General features: G+C 42.1%; 3 protein-coding genes across 5 annotated transcripts in view; 2 read left to right on the forward strand and 1 right to left on the reverse strand.

Moving 5' to 3' along the window:
* Positions 1–17,726, reverse strand: part of spg11 (SPG11 vesicle trafficking associated, spatacsin) — a 116,211-nt gene that overhangs the window by 46,936 nt on the left and 51,549 nt on the right. The gene's annotated exons all lie outside the window — the stretch shown is intronic.
* Positions 6,987–12,907, forward strand: LOC306993708 (uncharacterized protein; the record flags this gene model as incomplete). The annotated part of the gene is made up of 6 exons (XM_079603710.1): positions 6,987–7,031; positions 7,410–7,459; positions 7,559–7,765; positions 7,977–8,073; positions 8,527–12,859; positions 12,900–12,907. Exons 4-6 carry the CDS (start codon positions 7,978–7,980, stop codon positions 12,905–12,907), a joined length of 4,437 nt encoding a protein of 1,478 aa, XP_079459836.1. The 5' UTR covers positions 6,987–7,031; positions 7,410–7,459; positions 7,559–7,765; position 7,977.
* On the forward strand, positions 12,866–16,228 carry LOC306993863 (uncharacterized protein). Its single transcript, XM_079604003.1, has 2 exons — positions 12,866–15,868; positions 16,051–16,228. The coding sequence occupies exon 1, from the start codon at positions 12,916–12,918 to the stop codon at positions 15,454–15,456; it is 2,541 nt and encodes an 846-aa protein (XP_079460129.1). The 5' UTR covers positions 12,866–12,915; the 3' UTR covers positions 15,457–15,868; positions 16,051–16,228.

Raw genomic sequence — 17,726 nt, forward strand, 5'->3', positions numbered from 1 at the left:
CTAGCAACCACCTAGCAACCGCCTAGCAACCACCCAGAACACCCTAGCAACCACCCAATACACCCTAGCAACCACTCAGAACACCCTAGCAACGACCCGAACAACATGAATAAGCCATATCTCAGCAGCAGAACATCGTACAGACATGGTTGTTGGCTCGTATGCAATCATGTACCACACTCTAGCAACCGAGTGTCGAGTTTTGCCACTGCAAGCACCATTCACATTTTCTTCTGGAAATGTACGTTCTAGTTATTATTCTTCTGTTTCTTCTTCTTTTTATTCTGGACAAAGTTTGGCGCGAAACTCGCCCCGCACCGTTTGTCACAGACCCCTGAGTGAGGTGTCAAATCGACCGGCCCATTGAGGAGAGGTGTGCTATATCTTTTCTAAGCGATCGGGTGTACGATGTTCGCACAGCGGACGAAAAAGCGGCCAAAAAAGTCCCATTGACTTAACATTGCGGAATTTTCAGAAATTCAAATCCCAACTGTCATTTTTCACACACACAGACACAAAGGGCCTGACACCCCTGCATGTCTCCCCCTCTCTCTCCCTCAGAGGATTTATATTATCAAGCAGCCAATAAGTAATGGCCTAAAATCTTCATAGCCACACCATAGCAACCAGTTACAGCACCCTAGCAACCATAGGCTATAGGCACGAGGCCACAGGCCTCGTGCACTCATTATAATGCACTCGTTTAATAGAGATTTTAAATACTCTATAAAAACTCACTCATAGGCACGAGGCCGCAGGCCGAGTGCCTAACCTTAGCCCTAACCCCATAGTAACCATCTGTGAAAACTACCAACCACCTAGTAACACCACAGCAACCAGTTACAGCACCCTAGCAACCATAGGCTATAGGCACGAGGCCGCAGGCCTCGTGCACTCATTATAATGCACTCGTTTAATAACACAACCACTCAAAATACCTTAGAACTCCCTAGCAACCACCCAAAATACCTTAGAACTCCCTAGCAACACCATAGCAACCACCCAAAACACCTTAAAACACCCTAGGAACCACCCATGACACCCTAGCAACCACCCAAAATACCTTAGAACTCCCTAGCAACACCATAGCAACCACCCAAAATACCTCATAACTCCCTAGTAACACCCTAGCAACCACCCAAAACACATTAGAACACCCTAGCAACCACCCATAACACCCTAGCAACCACCCAAAATACCTCAGAACTCCCTAGCAACACCATAGCAACCACACATAACACTCTAGCAACCACCCAAAATACCCTAGAACTCCCTAGCAACCACCCAAAATACCTCAGAACTCCTTAGCAACACCATAGCAACCACCCAAAATACCTCAGAACTCCCTAGCAACACCCTAGCAACCACCCAAAATACCTTAGAACTCCCTAGCAACACCATAGCAACCACCCAGAACACCCTAGCAACACCCTAGCAACCACCCAAAATACCCTAGCAACCACCCAGAACTCCATAGCAACCACCCAGAACACCCGAACAACATGAATAAGACATATCTCAGCAGCAGAACATCGTACAGACATGGTTGTTGGCTTGTATGCAATCATGTACCACACTCTAGCAACCGAGTGTCGAGTTTTGCCACTGCAAGCACCATTCACATTTTCTTCTGGAAATGTACGTTCTAGTTATTCTTCTTCTTTTTATTCTGGACAAAGTTTGGCGCGAAACTCGCCCCGCACCGTTTGTCACAGACCCCTGAGTGAGGTGTCAAATCGACCGGCCCATTGAGGAGAGGTGTGCTATATCTTTTCTAAGCGATCGGGTGTACGATGTTCGCGCAGCGGACGAAAAAGCGGCCAAAAAAGTCCCATTGACTTAACATTGCGGAATTTTCAGAAATTCAAATCCCAACTGTCATTTTTCACACACACAGACAAAAAGGGCCTGACACCCCTGCATGTCTCCCCCTCTCTCTCCCTCAGAGGATTTATATTATCAAGCAGCCAATAAGTAATGGCCTGAAAACTTCATAGCCACACCATAGCAACCAGCTACAGCACCCTAGCAACCATAGGCTATAGGCACGAGGCCGCAGGCCTCGTGCACTCATTATAATGCACTCGTTTAATAGAGATTTTAAATACTCTATAAAAACTCACTCATAGGCACGAGGCCGCAGGCCTCGTGCCTAACCTTAGCCCTAACCCCATAGTAACCATCTGTGGAGCCCTAGCAACCACTCTGAAGTCCCTAGCAACTGCCTAGCAACCGCCTAGCAACCACCCAGAACACCCTAGCAAACACCTAGCAACCACCCATAACACCCTAGCAACCATCCAAAATACCTCAGAACTCCCTAGCAACACCATAGCAACCACACATAACACTCTAGCAACCACCCAAAATACCCTAGAATTCCCTAGCAACCACCCAAAATACCTCAGAACTCCCTAGCAACACCCTAGCAACCACCCAAAATACCTTAGAACTCCCTAGCAACACCCTAGCAACCAGTTACAGCACCCTAGCAACCATAGGCTATAGGCACGAGGCCGCAGGCCTCGTGCACTCATTATAATGCACTCGTTTAATAGAGATTTTAAATACTCTATAAAAAACCACTCATAGGCACGAGGCCGTAGGCCTCGTGCCTAACCTTAGCCTTAACCCCAGGAGATGCAGATATACACTAAGAGCACCCTAGCAACCACCCAAAACGACTAACTAAATGTTAAATGATATCAGCACGGCTGTGATAGGTCAAAGGCTAAAGGCACTCGTTACTAAATATTGTAATAATTTCATAGGCACGCCTTGGCAACCACTTAGGGCCCCCTAGCAACCATAAAACATATACAAGCCATATATCAGCTCCAGAAAATTGTAGAAACATGGAGTTCGGCTTTTTTTACTCATACAGTTTATGAGATGATATTCAAAGACTAGTTGATAGCATACATGCTGTTTGGTATAAACGTGTAACAACATGAATTACTTTAATTACAAAATGACTAGTAGTTTCAGTGATTTTTCTTTTATTCCTTAAAAAAACTTTATCTGTGGCACATAAAAAAAAATTTTTTTAAATTAAAATTATTTAGATATCTTATTATCCATAGGAATTAAACAGTAACTATGGTAACCAGCATTCGTTTTGCCAGGTTGGGCGGAGCTTCCTTCCCAAATATATTTTTGTGCAAGGGTTAAAAATTGTTTATTAGGCAGGGATATAACATAGCTTCTCATACAGTGCTATGCATAAGTTTAGACACCCATGCTAAAGTTGACTAAAAAGAGGAATAAAAAATCATCTTTTGGAAATTGAACTTAATGCCTTAATTTAAAAAAATAGGAAAAATCCAACCTTTAAGGACACCAATTTTCTTTGTGAATGAATAATGTATCGTAAATAAATAAATGTTCTTCCTTAAAATACAGGGTGCATAAGTTTGGACACCCCTATGTTAAATTCCCATAGAGGCAGGCAGATTTTTATTTTTAAAGGCCAGTTACTTCATGGATCCAGGATACTCTGCATCCTGATAAAGTTCCCTTGGCCTCTGGAATTAAAATAGCCCCACATCATCACATACCCTTCACCATAACTAGAGATTGGCATGGTTTTATTTCAGTTAGCCTAATAGCTGGTTTGATTTACATTGAGAGATGATCTTATGGAAAGTACTCCATGCCAATCTCTAGTTATGGTGAAGGGTATGTGATGATGTGGGGATATTTTAATTCCAGAGGCCAAGGGAAATTTATCAGGATGCAGAGTATCCTGGATCCATATAGTAACTGGCCTTTAAAAATAAAAATCTGCCTGCCTCTATGGGAATTTAACATAGGGGTGTCCAAACTTATGCACCCTGTATTTTAAGGAAGAACATTTATTTATTTACGATACATTATTCATTCACAAAGAAAATTGGTGTCCTTAAAGGTTGGATTTTTCCTATTTTTTTAAATTAAGGCATTAAGTTCAATTTCCAAAAGATGATTTTTTATTCCTCTTTTTAGTCAACTTTAGCATGGGTGTCTAAACTTATGCATAGCACTGTATATGTTTGCTCCATTACTGATGATTGACAAGAGCATTACATACATACTACGCACTGTTGCTCAGTATTAAATGATAGCTTGAGATGCATGATATTTTAATTTGCTAACAGAAGGATACACAAGAAGCACGTGCATGGACGCGCAGGCGGTTGTCGTGGTAACGAACATCACATCAACCTCTTGTGCATATGTGCTGAGCTTCCGGTGAAATCACAAAACGAAATGCACACGGTAGTGTCCCTGCTTGATACACAACCACTGATGAGCATATTCGGTTTGGATGAGTAAAAAAATAAAAGATTATAACCTAGAACCTCAGACAGGCTTGTCAAAAGTTCTGACTCTAGACCATTGTAGTACACAGTCAAAACTTCTCTGATCTATGCATTTATTCACGTGAAAATGCTCAGCCTCAAAACAAAATAACCATTATTTCTGGAAATATAATCGTAATATGCTGAAATAGACAGTAATTGAACACACTTTAATTTAATTATGAAAACAAATATTTTTGATTTTGACAGGGCCAGCAGAGAAGGCCCTGGATATAAAGTAGTTAAATCACTATGTGTGACGAAGCCGTATCTGCAACAGCTTCATCTCTCCGACGCACGTCAGCGTCCAATTCACTCACTTCATTACTCCTATATAGTGCTATAGGGATTAGTGAATGAGTGAAGGAGTGAGCGGTTTCGGACACAGCTTCGAGACAATTCGCTTCCGAGTCATATTAAAGATTTGTTCACGATGAACAAATCGTTCATGACCGACTCATCACTAGAAGGTGTGATTCTATTGGTCGTACAATCAAAGCTCGCTGCTGATTGGCTGAGAGATCGACTTCACCGGAGGAGAACTGCAAAACTTCCCGCATTATTCTCTTGAGGTGAGTTCAGATGGTTGTTGTCAAATATGCTGTTTTATAAAGCCTTGTAATGTCAAACGCAGCTCTTTTTTTTAATTAAATGTAGGCAATATTATCTGTATTACAATATGAGATGTGGTTTATATCGTTTTTGCTAACACTAGAACTTTTTTTTTTCTCTGTCAATATTATAATGTATGATAATGTCTAACGTTACAGCGTCTGTGTAAAAACGTACAATTATATGTGTGTTTGGTGGCTGTATTGCGTCCTTTGGTTTTTGATGTTTGTGTAGCAATAGCTTAACGTTAACGTTAGCTACTCGCTGTGTGAGGAGTGTATTCATTTTGGCGCTCATTTTAACGTTTCTGCTGAGGTAAAACATTTAACGCCCAATCAAAGGTTAACGTAGTCTCTGGTGAGAACGGATTCCAGTGCGCGCACACTGACAGTTATCATAAACAATAAAGTGCAAATATAATGTAGGCAATGTTATTGGTATTAATATGAGGTGTAACGTTAGTTTATATCAGTTGTGTTGTGTTTACACTGAAGCTACCCTTTTCTCTGTAAATATGGTAATGTATGAAAAGTAGGGCTTACAGGCTAGCCACACTTATATCTTTGTGTTAAAACGTAAAATTATATTTTGTGTGTTTGATTTATTTTACATTCATGCATATGGATGGATGTTAGAATGAAGTGTCGTTGGATGGAGGTCGCTTCACGTCAATCAAAGGCAGCGTTGAGCAGTGCAGCCAATCAGACGCGTTTCTGCTGAGTTTAAAAATACAACATCCAATCGAAGGCGGTTAGATTAGTCACCGGTGAAGAAATACGTTGATAGCAGATTTCAGTGCACGCTCACTGACACAATTTTCTAATCATAAACCACAAAGTGCAAATATAATATTTAAGAAAACCATTTTGCACAGTAGACAGCTTTTTTTCAGGGTTTATCCTGCATTGAAAATGTTTTGGCTGCCGCCAAAGCGAATTTTTGTCCCGCCAAAGCTTGATTTGATCGGTGAGTGATAGATTACTGCTGCGCTTGTGACAGGGCGCGCACTGAAAGAACGAGCAGAGAGAGAGCGCGCCCCAGCTCGGCCCGCGCGCGCGCGCCCTCACCGTCTTTAAAGCACTGCAAATCTGTCTCCCCCTCGCTCAATTAATCAAATTCAAATGACACGATGGTAAAAGTTCGGAACAACAAAGTTTTACGATTTTTTTTCCTGAATTATCGCTGGGTGTGAATTGTGCTGAAAAACAATTAGCCTTATCTTCTCTGAAAAGCGTTCCGCACATTCAGCTGACATAAACTACACTTTAAATAAACGAGAAAAAAAACTAACTTACCCAGTGATGAAATGTTTTCTGTGTTGACACAATCTTATGCGATGTCCTAACTACTGGGATAGTAACGTTACACGTCCGATTCGCGAACTATGACTCCTTTGAACCGATTCACTTTGAACTAAATTCACGAGACGTCTGAAACCAATCGATAACACTTTACAATAAGGTTGCATTTATTTAACACTAGTTTCTAACTTCATTAGTTAACATTAACTATTAATAAACTGCACTTCTACAGCATTTATTAATCTTTGTTAATATTAATTTCACCATTTATTAGCCTACATTATTGAAATCAAAAGTTATATTTGTTAACATTGGTTATGCACTGTGAAGTAACATGAACAAACAATGAACAGCTGTATATGTATTAACTAATGTTAAGAAAGATTAATAAATACAGTAACAAATGTGTTGCTCATGGTTTGTTATAAATTAACTAATGTTAACAAATCAAACCATATTATAAAGTGTTACATACAAATCAATTACTCAGAACACCTCCTAAAGTAAGTACTTTCCCCATTTATTTTAAGAGTGGTTAGCAAGATTTAACCTTAATAAACTAAAGTATTTTCAGGTTATTTATGACAATGTGTAGATTTTTGTAGAAAATTACAGTGGTGGAGTGAGGTGAACATTTTCAGCTTTTTACCCCAGTGTTAGCATTTGCAATGAAAGTTCAAGTTACATGGGTTGTGAGTGTGGTGTTGAATTTTATGACACTCTTGTTTCTCTGTTTCAGAATACTGTTTTCACGAGCATTCCTTACTGCATTTTAAAGGTAAAGGTTTAATTAGGGACATGGCCACAAATACAAAATGCTTCAGATTTGGCTTCTTGATTAGAAAATAGTTATAGTTAAAAAATGATCAGGATAAAAAAAGCTATTAAAATAAAAACTGTTTTGTTTATGCAAGAAATTATTAATTACCCATCCATTCTCCAAACCACTTTGGATGGCCAGTCCATCAGAGGTTTTAGGACGCATATTTGACATAACTGCTTCTTGAAAAGAATGTACTTCAAGAAAAAGACTCTTCTTGAGATAAAAAAGATTCTTGAGATAAATATATAATTAATATTGAACATGCAAAGAAGTTATGGATAGTTAACTCGAGTTTAGTCATTTTTCATTATGTTGTTATTGTTATTTTTTCAGACTGACTGATCAGAGCACAACCTGCATCTTCTGCTGCACTTTTCTCCTTGGTTAGTATTAATATGGTTTCTTAAGCTGTAATTTTCATCACATCACCATAATTGTAGTCCCTGTGCTCTAATACGTCTTTCTGTTCTGTGTCTTTACAGGTTCCTTGTGTTTTGGCGTTTTCTACAGAGAGCATTTAATTTCTCACCCCCGCTCCCCACAAAAAAAAAAAAAAAAAAAAAAATATTTTACAAGTTTACACAGTGTCTCTTTCATTGTTGTTTAACTGTTTTGTTTTTTCTTCCTGGGAGTACTACAGTTGTTATCTTTTCAGGCTCAACAGCAGTTACATCGGGAGACGTTTCAAAGTATGTGCCTATCAAAGGGAGAATGTCCTGTCAAAATGAATTTGACTAACAAATAAGTGTATTTTAATATGCATTACTTTTGAGGATTAAAAATAAATACATGGTTCATTTTGATGTTTTGAGTATTGAAAGTAAAATCTCTACTTTTAGAAGTTACCTAGTTAGATAAATTTGTCAAGAATTATACTTTTTATCTCTTCATATTTTAAAGGATGCCGCGGAAAGGAAAGAGATCTCAGGCTCAACAAGTGCGTCGGCGAAAGGAGGACCTTGAGGATGAACAGACCAGAGCCTCCAGGAATAACCGGGTACTATTGATATCTGTGTCTTGGATTTCAACATGCTAATTTCAGGGCACCTTAATGTTTGGGACTAGGACTGTTATGATTCCTCGATTAAATTTGAGTGCTTGATTTGTAAAAAAAAAAAAAAAGAACAACCTTGATTGCAATTTACACCTTATGATTAAATCCAGCCTAGCGTTAGTTCTAGCTGGTCACTTTAGTCAAGCTCGCATCAGCTGTCTCTCAGCTCATGAGAAATCATTCTAATATGAATATATGCGGATTTGATGCTCAAAAAACATTGAGATAATAAGTGTATCATAATTTACAAACACATTTTTTGCCTTTTTTAGTTTCTTTATAACTTTTCAAAAATGTCTTTATGTCAAACACTATGAATTGTGATTTAAAATTTAACACAGATTCTATGCCACTAATTTTGACCAGCAGCCTAATTTCATGAATGATTATTTACAGGTTGAACAGGCAAGCACCAGTGCAGCTGTAGCTCAGTTTTCGGGTAGAATGCATGCAGAAGGTGGTGATATTGCACCCAGGGTTTTGTCTGTGCAGGCATCTCATTGTCAGGGTGATTATAGGTATGACAGTTTCTCAAGAAATCATCAGTGCACCTGTGTAGCGTTGACATTTTTGGCCAACCAGAGTGAAGGGATTGCGTTCAAGATGCCTGACCTTGATAGAATTCTAGAGGAGGGAGATGCGTTATATGTCAGCATTAAATTGCAGCTTATTGCTGAAAGACAGTTTAATCGCAACCTTCTGACGATGGAGGAAATACCGTTGAGTGTTGCATCATTTAACCGGACACACAATGTGCTGAAGTCAGGAGTGATGATCGGATACCTCAGAGCCACAGGGATCCCTGGCACTGAAGAGTGGTGCATTCCACTCACTGAAAGACTACAGTGTCTCTCCACAGATGTCAGGCATGCTTTGCTCCTTGTTGCTCCAGAGTGTATTGCTGTGTTCAGAGACGGATCTGGACGGTACGGATACTTTGATTCTCACTCAAGGACTGCTGCAGGCTTGCCCCATCCTACTGGCCATGGAACTGCTGTCATGTTGACTTTCACCCACCTGAGTGACATGGCAGACAGAGTTCTCAAGATCTTCCAGGATCGTGGTGATGAGACCAGCTATGAATTCATGCCTGTATCTTTTGAAACAGAGCAACAGTCTGTCCAGCTGCCTTCAACATCTGTCTGTGAACAGGTATCACAAATGATTTCAGCTCTACCAGAACCAGTAACACATGTTGGAGCCAAAGTAAATCTTGTTGGCTCAGGAGCTGAAAACCAAGATGTGGTAGATAAAACAAATAAGCACAGGAGAAGAAAAGAAATGCGTAAAACATTTAAAATGTCAAAACAAGGCGGAGAACCTAAGGACAGGGCTGCACCTTATGCCACCAGAAAACATAAAAAAAGGGATTGTGAGAGACAGAGGTATGCCACTTCTTTGCAATACCAATCAAAGAAAAAAGAAGCAAATAAGGTAAAGTATAATCAAGATGCTCTCTTCCGAAACCAATTGAAATGGTCTATAGTGAGAAGATACAGCACGGATACCGTCTTCCAGAGGAAGATGAAAGGGAATACGAAGAAGAGATACAGCACAGATGCTCTCTTCCAGAAGAAGAAGAAAGAATACATGAAGAAGAGGTACAGCACAGATGCTCTCTTCCAGAAGAAGAAGAAAGAATACATGAAGAAGAGGTACAGCACAGATGCTCTCTTCCAGAAGAAGAAGAAAGAATACATGAAGAAGAGATACAGCACCGATACTCTATTCCAGAGGAAAATGAAAGCCTACATGGTAAAGAGATATGCAGGCGACCCAGAGTTCAGAGCACATCACATCCTGCGATGTACCCTGCACAAGACCCAGAAATGTGCTGCCGATGCTACATATCGCGTTTTTCATCGATTGCAATGCGCACTCAGGATAAAAAGGAAATATAGACCTTACATCCGTTCCAGCCAAGAAACACCCCAGCCTTTGGTTAACAAAGCGATGGAAAGTGCCATACATGCATTCCGGTGTAAGATTCAGCATGGCCCTACACATGTCTGCACAGTCTGCCACAGAGCCCTGTTTCCTGATCAAGTCAGGGTCTGTAATAGAACGAGATATGACAAAAACGTTCATGTTGCAGCGTCTTGCCTAACCGGGAAGTATGTTCACGCTTGTGATAGTGCCTGCTCAGGTTCCTGCGTAGTACCGGAAGAGAGAAGACAGGAGTGGATTTGCCACACTTGTGACAGCCATCTAAAGAGAGGACGGATGTCTTCAATTGCAGCAGCCAACAAACTGGAGTTGCCACCAATCCCTGTGGAATTGGATGAATTAAATGTCCTTGAGCGTCAACTCATTGCAAAAATTTTACCATTTGCAAAAATAATTTCATTACCCAAAGGACAGCAGAGAGCAGTACGTGGTGCCGTTGTGTGCGTGCCCTCCGAGATGGAGCAGACCGTCAACTCTCTGCCAAGACCAAGAAGTGAGGCCCAGCTGCTGCAGGTGAAGCTGAAGAGACACGTTAAGTTTAAAGGATACCAGCAGTTCCAGACTGTGAATATGCATAACGTGCTTGCAGCTTTATCAAAGCTGAAAGCAATGCATTCAGAATACAGGGATATCTCCATAAGAGAAACTGCTGTATTTGAAAGTCCCCTAGACGAAGAAGCTGACGTCTCTGAAAGTCACCTAGACGAGGAAGCTGATGTCTCTGAGAAGCAACAAGAAGTCGATGTTGCTGAGCAGGATGAGCAACAAGTTAGCGTTGAGGAAAAGGATGAGCTTCGACCCGGCCTCACATTAGACACGTGCATGCAGCCGCCCGACATCGGACAGGAGATCTTGTCGTACGGTGAGGGAATATTTAGTATCGCACCTGCACAAGGACATAAGCCTGTTGGATTTTTCAAAATCCCAAAGCTGGAAGCCATGGCGTTCCCTGTTCAATTCCCCACTGGACAGAATTCCATTGACGAGGAAAGACAAATTTCAATATCTCCCAGTATGTATTTCAACGCGAGATTGTTCAGCGTGGACACGCGTTTTGCAAAAGATCAGAGTTATCTTTTCTTTGCACAGTTTGTAACGGAAACGCACCTGGCTAGAAACAGCATGTCTATCCAGTTGCGAAAAGGCAAACCCATTACAAGAGATGGCCGGAGAATTTCCAACAGACTGCTTCAAGACAACCGGGAGGTTGAAAGATTGCTACACAACAGAGACGCCACACGGTTCATGCAACCACTGAGAGGCACTCCATCGTATTGGGAGAAAACTTTGCGAGATCTACAGGCTATGATAAGACAGTTAGGAGCCCCTACGTTTTTTTGCACGTTCAGCGCAGCCGAAATGAGATGGCCTGAAGTAATAACCGCAATCAAGGCCCAACAAGGTGAACACGTCGACTTTTTCGAGCTTGACTGGACGACGAAGTGTGAAATCCTCCGAAGCAACCCAGTCACTGTCATGCGTATGTTTGAGAAACGGGTGGATGCGCTAATGACTCATCTACTTTTGTCGCCAGCCCAACCCATTGGTGAAGTTGAGGACTACTTTTACCGAGTGGAGTTCCAAGCTAGAGGAAGCCCACATATCCATCTTCTTGTTTGGATAAAGGATGCACCCGAGTTTGAACAGGACTCTGATGAGGATGTTTGTAACTTTATCGACCGCAACATAACCTGCCGGTTGCCCGATTCCTCGGCTGATCCTGAGCTTCACCGGATCGTCACAGAGGTCCAGCTTCACAGCAGGAACCATTCAAAGTCCTGTAAGAAGGGAAATGTATTGTGTCGATTTGGGTTCCCCAAACTACCGGTGTCTAGCACCAAGATCACTCGTCCGCGACCACAGCGTCCTGAAGAAGAGGATGACACGGACACTTCTCCATCCGGAAGCTGCATGTTTGCGTCTAAAACCACACAACCACAGCGTCCTGAAGAAGAGCACGAGAAAAAGCAAGCGGACAGAAGGAAGTTGAGACAGGAAGCTGCTCGAAAGGCAATGAGCGAAGCCAGGACCAAACTCAAGCCGGTGTGGGATCTGTTGAATGACCCCCAAGCCTCCTTTGACAGCTTGTCAGAGCTACTGACAGAGTGTAAGATGTCCATCGAGGATTACAATGAGAACGTCAAAGCATTGTCCAATGCCAACGTGATTCTGCTGAAGCGTGATCCAAAGGAGTCTTGGGTGAATGGATACAATCCCGATTTATTAAGGGCATGGAACGCCAATATGGACATTCAGTTCGTTCTTGACGCTTTTAGCTGCGTTATGTACATGCTTTCGTACATTTCCAAGCCGGAGAATGAAATGGGCGATTTACTTAAAAACGTAATCAAGAGTGTGCGCGAGACGAACGTTAGCGAGGAAGATGAGATGAAGCAGATAATGCAAGCCTACTCCAAACACAGGCAAGTTAGCGCTCAGGAGTCTGTGGCACGAACATGCAGCTTACCGTTGAAGAAGTGTTCACGAAGTGTTGTGTTTCTACCGACGGATGATGACGCGCTAAAGATGAGTCTTCCCCTTAGTGTCCTACAAAATAAAAATCCAGATTCAGAGGACGTCTGGATGTCGGGGATGATCGATAAATACAGGGCAAGGCCTCAAACGCGTGATTTTGAAAAGATGTGCCTGGCAGATTTTGCTTCGGAGTGCCGCATCGTGTATGGTCAGCAAACGGAAGGCAAAAATGTTCACCGGCTGCTCAACGGCATGGGTTTTTTTCAGAAAAGAACGTCTGGGAAGGCTGCAGTCATTAGGCTTGCACGTTATTCTGAGAAAAAACAACCCGAAAAGTTTTACTGTAGATTACTAAAGCTTTATATGCCGCATCGGACCAACGAACAGCTTAAACCTCCAAGATTTCCAACCTACGAGACGTTTTACAAAGGTGCATCTGTGGAACTACCTTCTCACCCTGGTTTGCTGTTTCCTGTCTGTGCCATAGTTCAAGCGAACAAGGAGAAGTTTGAAAAACACAGTGACGAGTTGGACAAGGCATTCGATCAGCTGGAACGGCAAGGACCGCCTGAGAACGCATGGAACGCTTTTGCACCTGAAGTAGAAGTGGATCGCTTGGAGTGCGTCGCCGAACGACAAGACATCATTCCGGATGATGAGGACGTACAAGATGATATCCCAGAATTCCAGGTTCTTGAACATGGAGACGGGGTCGTGCCACAAATAGAGGCACCGCAGATGAGTGTTGAATTTGTCAGGAAGTTGTTCAGAAGTCTCAATGAGACGCAGGCAGCCATCTTCTACACGATCTGCCAGTGGTGTCAGAAGCGTGTGTGGGGTCATAATCCAGAACAGTTTTTCTACTTCGTGTCAGGTGGTGCTGGTTGTGGCAAATCGCACGTCATCAAGTGCATACACACGGAAGCGACCAAGATTCTGCGACAACTGCCTCGACTACGGGAGGAAGGGGATCTCTCCGTGCCTACGGTGCTCTTGAGTGCGTTTACTGGAACGGCCGCATTCAATATTTCCGGTAAAACACTCCATTCCATTTTGAAACTTCCAAGGAATCTGAAGCCACCGTATCAAGGACTTGGAAATGCCCTAGACGAACTACGAGCAAAACTACGCGACGTGGAGATTCTTATCATCGATGAAGTGTCCATGATTTCGAAGGATCTTTTTGCCTACATCAACTGGAGATGTCAGCAGATCAAAGGCAGCAAGAAACCTTTCGGGGGAATCTCTGTCCTCGCCGTGGGCGACTTTTATCAACTGCCACCTCTGGGTAAAGCCAAACCCCTCTGTGTGTACGAAGAGGATGTCCTGGACTTCTGGAAAGACCATTTCCAAATGGTTACTCTCTCCGAGATCATGCGTCAGAAAGAAGACTTGGCTTTTGCCCAACTTTTAAACCGCATACGGGTGAAGCAGAAGACCGACGACCTTGCCGAAGAAGATCGAGCTTTGTTGCTCCAGGCTGTGAAGGACCCCAAAGACTGCCCGTGTGATGCACTGCACGTATTTGCCACCAACAAGGAAGTCCACAGACACAACACTGAAACAATCCATGCTCTTCACACTGACATCATTACCATCGATGCCGAAGACTACAGGAAAGACCCAAGAACGGGAGGGATGAAGAGACAAGCGAGGCCCGTCACCGGTAAAAAGGACGACTTGCCTGACACCATACAAATTGCGTTGGGAGTACGCATAATGGTGACTAGGAATTTGGATGTCGAGGACGGTCTATGCAATGGGTGCTTTGGGAAGATTTCTCGTATTGTCAATAAGACAAAAGATGGAATCGACACCGTACACATGCTAGGGCTTCAGCTCGACAATCCACATGCAGGGAAGAAAAACCGCAAAAGGGTGCAAGGTGAAGACGACGACTGTGTGTACATCGAGAGATCCGAAGAAAGTCTGAGGAAAGGAGCCGTTCGTCGACAATTCCCCATCAAGTTGGCCTACGCCTGCACAGCTCACAAAGTCCAAGGCATGACGTTGGAGAATGCCGTGGTTTCACTGAAGAAGATATTCGAGCCGGGAATGGCCTACGTTGCCCTCAGCAGAACGACCTCGCTTCGTGGACTACACATCACGGACTTCAGCGAAAAGAAGATCTATGCCGATGCTACAGTCACAGCATCGTTGGAAAACATGACGAGAGCATCATTCGAAGGAATCATGCCGCTTTTACAGCAGGTGAGGGAAACCAACTTGGATCAAACGCTGAAAATAATCCATCACAACACAGAAGGACTGTCATCACACATCGAAGATATCCGATGCCATCACGAACTGCTTCTGTCGGATATTCTTTGCATGACGGAAACTCACCTGACCGGGTCACTCATGACACCCCACGTCCAACTGGAAGGGTACAACGCATTTATGCGAAATAGACATGTCTCCTACTCGACACACCAAGAAATTGCACAGAAAGCTGGTGGTGGAGTCGCAATATATTGCAAAGAGCATATTTCTGCTCAGCCTAGGCAGTTTATACAAGATGTGACCGATCTGGAGTATGTCGTCATCAAAGTGGATAGCCCGATCAAAGCAACGATCGCTGCTGTGTACAGGCCGCCACACTACGGATTTGAAGAGTTCTCGAAAAACTTGAAGAGTCTGCTGGATTATTTGGACATCGTGGACGAACATCCAGTACTAATCTGTGGAGATTTTAATGAGGATCACCTCAGCGCAGGGAATAAAACTGTTCTGGAATTGTTCCAGTCTAAAGGATACACGCAACTGATCACCACAGCAACAACCAAAAAGAACACTCTACTGGATCATATATACATCTCTCATCCGGATTTGTGCCTTCAGTCAGGTGTCTTGCATAGTTATCATAGTTATCACAATCCCGTGTACTGTATTTTGCGTAAATGAGTTTTTGTGATGGACCGGTATTGTTGTATGTTGCGGTAGCTAGTATGCCATACGGAACCGTTTGCCACTGCATCCGCTACTAATGACTACAGTGGGGCTTCCGCGGCCTTATACAAACGGTTGGGCGCGTATGGTTGGGTTGTTATGCCATACGGAACCGTTGCCAATGGACCTGGATTCATGACATCAACGGGACTTCGACAGCCTTCATCAAACGGGTTGGCGCGTATGGTCGTGTTGCGGTTAGATTGTGGCGTTAGAGATTGTGGTTAGGAGATTGTGGTTAGGTCAATTTAAGGGTTTATACCACTGAGCTACGAGGAAGGAGCAACGTCAGCAGCAGCAGCAGGAAGGACAGAGGACTAGCGTGACAGCTCCAGGGAGGACACAGACAGTCAGTGCAACAGTGGCAGTAAGTTATAAAAGACAAGGGAAAGAGAGAAGTAGCAAGACACCATTGTAATGTTTGATTTTGACCTTATAACATACATTTTAACTTGAATTGATGTTCAATCTACAAAATTTGTGACAATCTGTGCGGGATATGCAGTCCCCTGCTATTATTCTATGATTGATATGTGCCCTTCTGTAAAGTTGCAGGAAGAATTGGGAGACCATAGCAGTCCTGTCTGGATATGAGTGTGCAATTTACCTTCTAAAGCTAAGTGTTAAAATGTTTTGCTTTAGCTGTGTACTACTGCTTTTCATAACCGCGTTTGAATGGAAATGTTATATTTGAATCTCTAATTTTAATTTTTATGTTTTTCATGAACCATCCAAATTAAGTGAGATTGTCTGAGAAGATCACGTGTGCTACATCAATGACGACGACGAGCTGGATACCAGATTATGTGTCAATTTCTTTCCGTAAGTTTTATTTCTGAGTTTGTTTTTTAATTTTTATTAGTATGGGTGTATTCGTGATCCCATTGTTCATTTGTTAATTTCATTGCCCAGAGAACGGGTCCAAATAACTATGGCATTGAGGACAACTCTGAAGAATGAAGAAGCAGAGGAAGAAGCACACTGAGGTCAATACTACTGATAAGGTGTAGTATTTCAGTGCATTTTATTATACAATGGTTTCAGGGTTTTTCCCGCGTCAAATGTCTTCGTTGGTGGTCAACAGACACTGTTGTCCTATCTTGCTCTCTTATTTTTAAAAAAAGAGCAGATTTTACCACTGGATTTCATAATTTTGTTATATAATCATATTGCATATAAAAATAATAGAATCAAAAGGTTTGTTTTAACTAATAGTCTTAATTTTCTAACATATAGCTAACAATTGAATAAAATGAACAGCTAGCTAACAACAACTTGCTATGTGCTTTATGATATTAATCACTCCAGTATGAACTTTTTGACAGTTATTTATTTTAAAAACTGCTGTTCAATGTTTATTCATGTTAGTTCACTGCATTTACTAATGTTAACACTTACAACTTTTGATTTGAACAATGTACCGTATTAGTAAATGTAAAAATCACTAACAAAGATTAATAAATGCTAAAAAAGTTAAATGCAGGAAAAACCATGGGTTTTGTTCAAAGATGTATGATTTGATGTAAAAACTAAAGGCTTACATCTGACCCATCAACTATGCTGCTCGATAAGTAAACAATTCAAATAAATTCACTAACATTATCATATACGTTTTATCTCCTCTGCCCTCAGGATATCCAGGGAGACAGATGCGTGCCATTCAGCATAGAAACACCAGAGACCGAGTTCACCTGAGCGCAGATTGAAACCAGCTTCTCCTGAGCAAACCTGAGAGACGGTCTGCGGGTGGAACTCCAAAGTTGAAACCAAATGTCTTTTTAAAGACAACAACGGCTCTTTTCAGAGCTACCCACTCCTTCAAATAAAGAGCATTTTTACAAATGTATTCACAACAAAATTCTCAGCACTATAGGCTAAACTAGTACATAATAAATAAAAAATATATATTTTTATAATCTTAGGGGTAATGCTTTAAAGATAATTTTAATACAAAGTATATCTAATAACTAATACAACACTAGGATCTAATCCAGGGATGGGCAACTCCGGTCCTGGAGGGCCACTGTCCTGCAGAGTTTAGCTTCAGCCCTGATGATAACTCACCTGCCTGTATCTATCTAGTAATCCTGAAAACATCGATTGCCTTTTTCAGGTGTGTTTAATTAGGGTTGGAGCTAAACTCTGCAGGACAGTGGCCCTCCAGGACCCAAGTGGCTCATCCCTGATCTAATCCATTTGCTGCGTGGAATTTGACACAACAGGCA

The sequence above is a fragment of the Phoxinus phoxinus genome (assembly GCF_949152265.1).
Source record: "Phoxinus phoxinus genome assembly, chromosome: 25".
NCBI classification, from domain to species: domain Eukaryota; kingdom Metazoa; phylum Chordata; class Actinopteri; order Cypriniformes; family Leuciscidae; genus Phoxinus; species Phoxinus phoxinus.

Coding starts and splice junctions, on each gene's coding strand:
- LOC306993863 (XM_079604003.1), top strand. CDS start 12,916: ATGCCGCATCGGACCAACGAACAGCTTAAACCTCCAAGATTTCCAACC.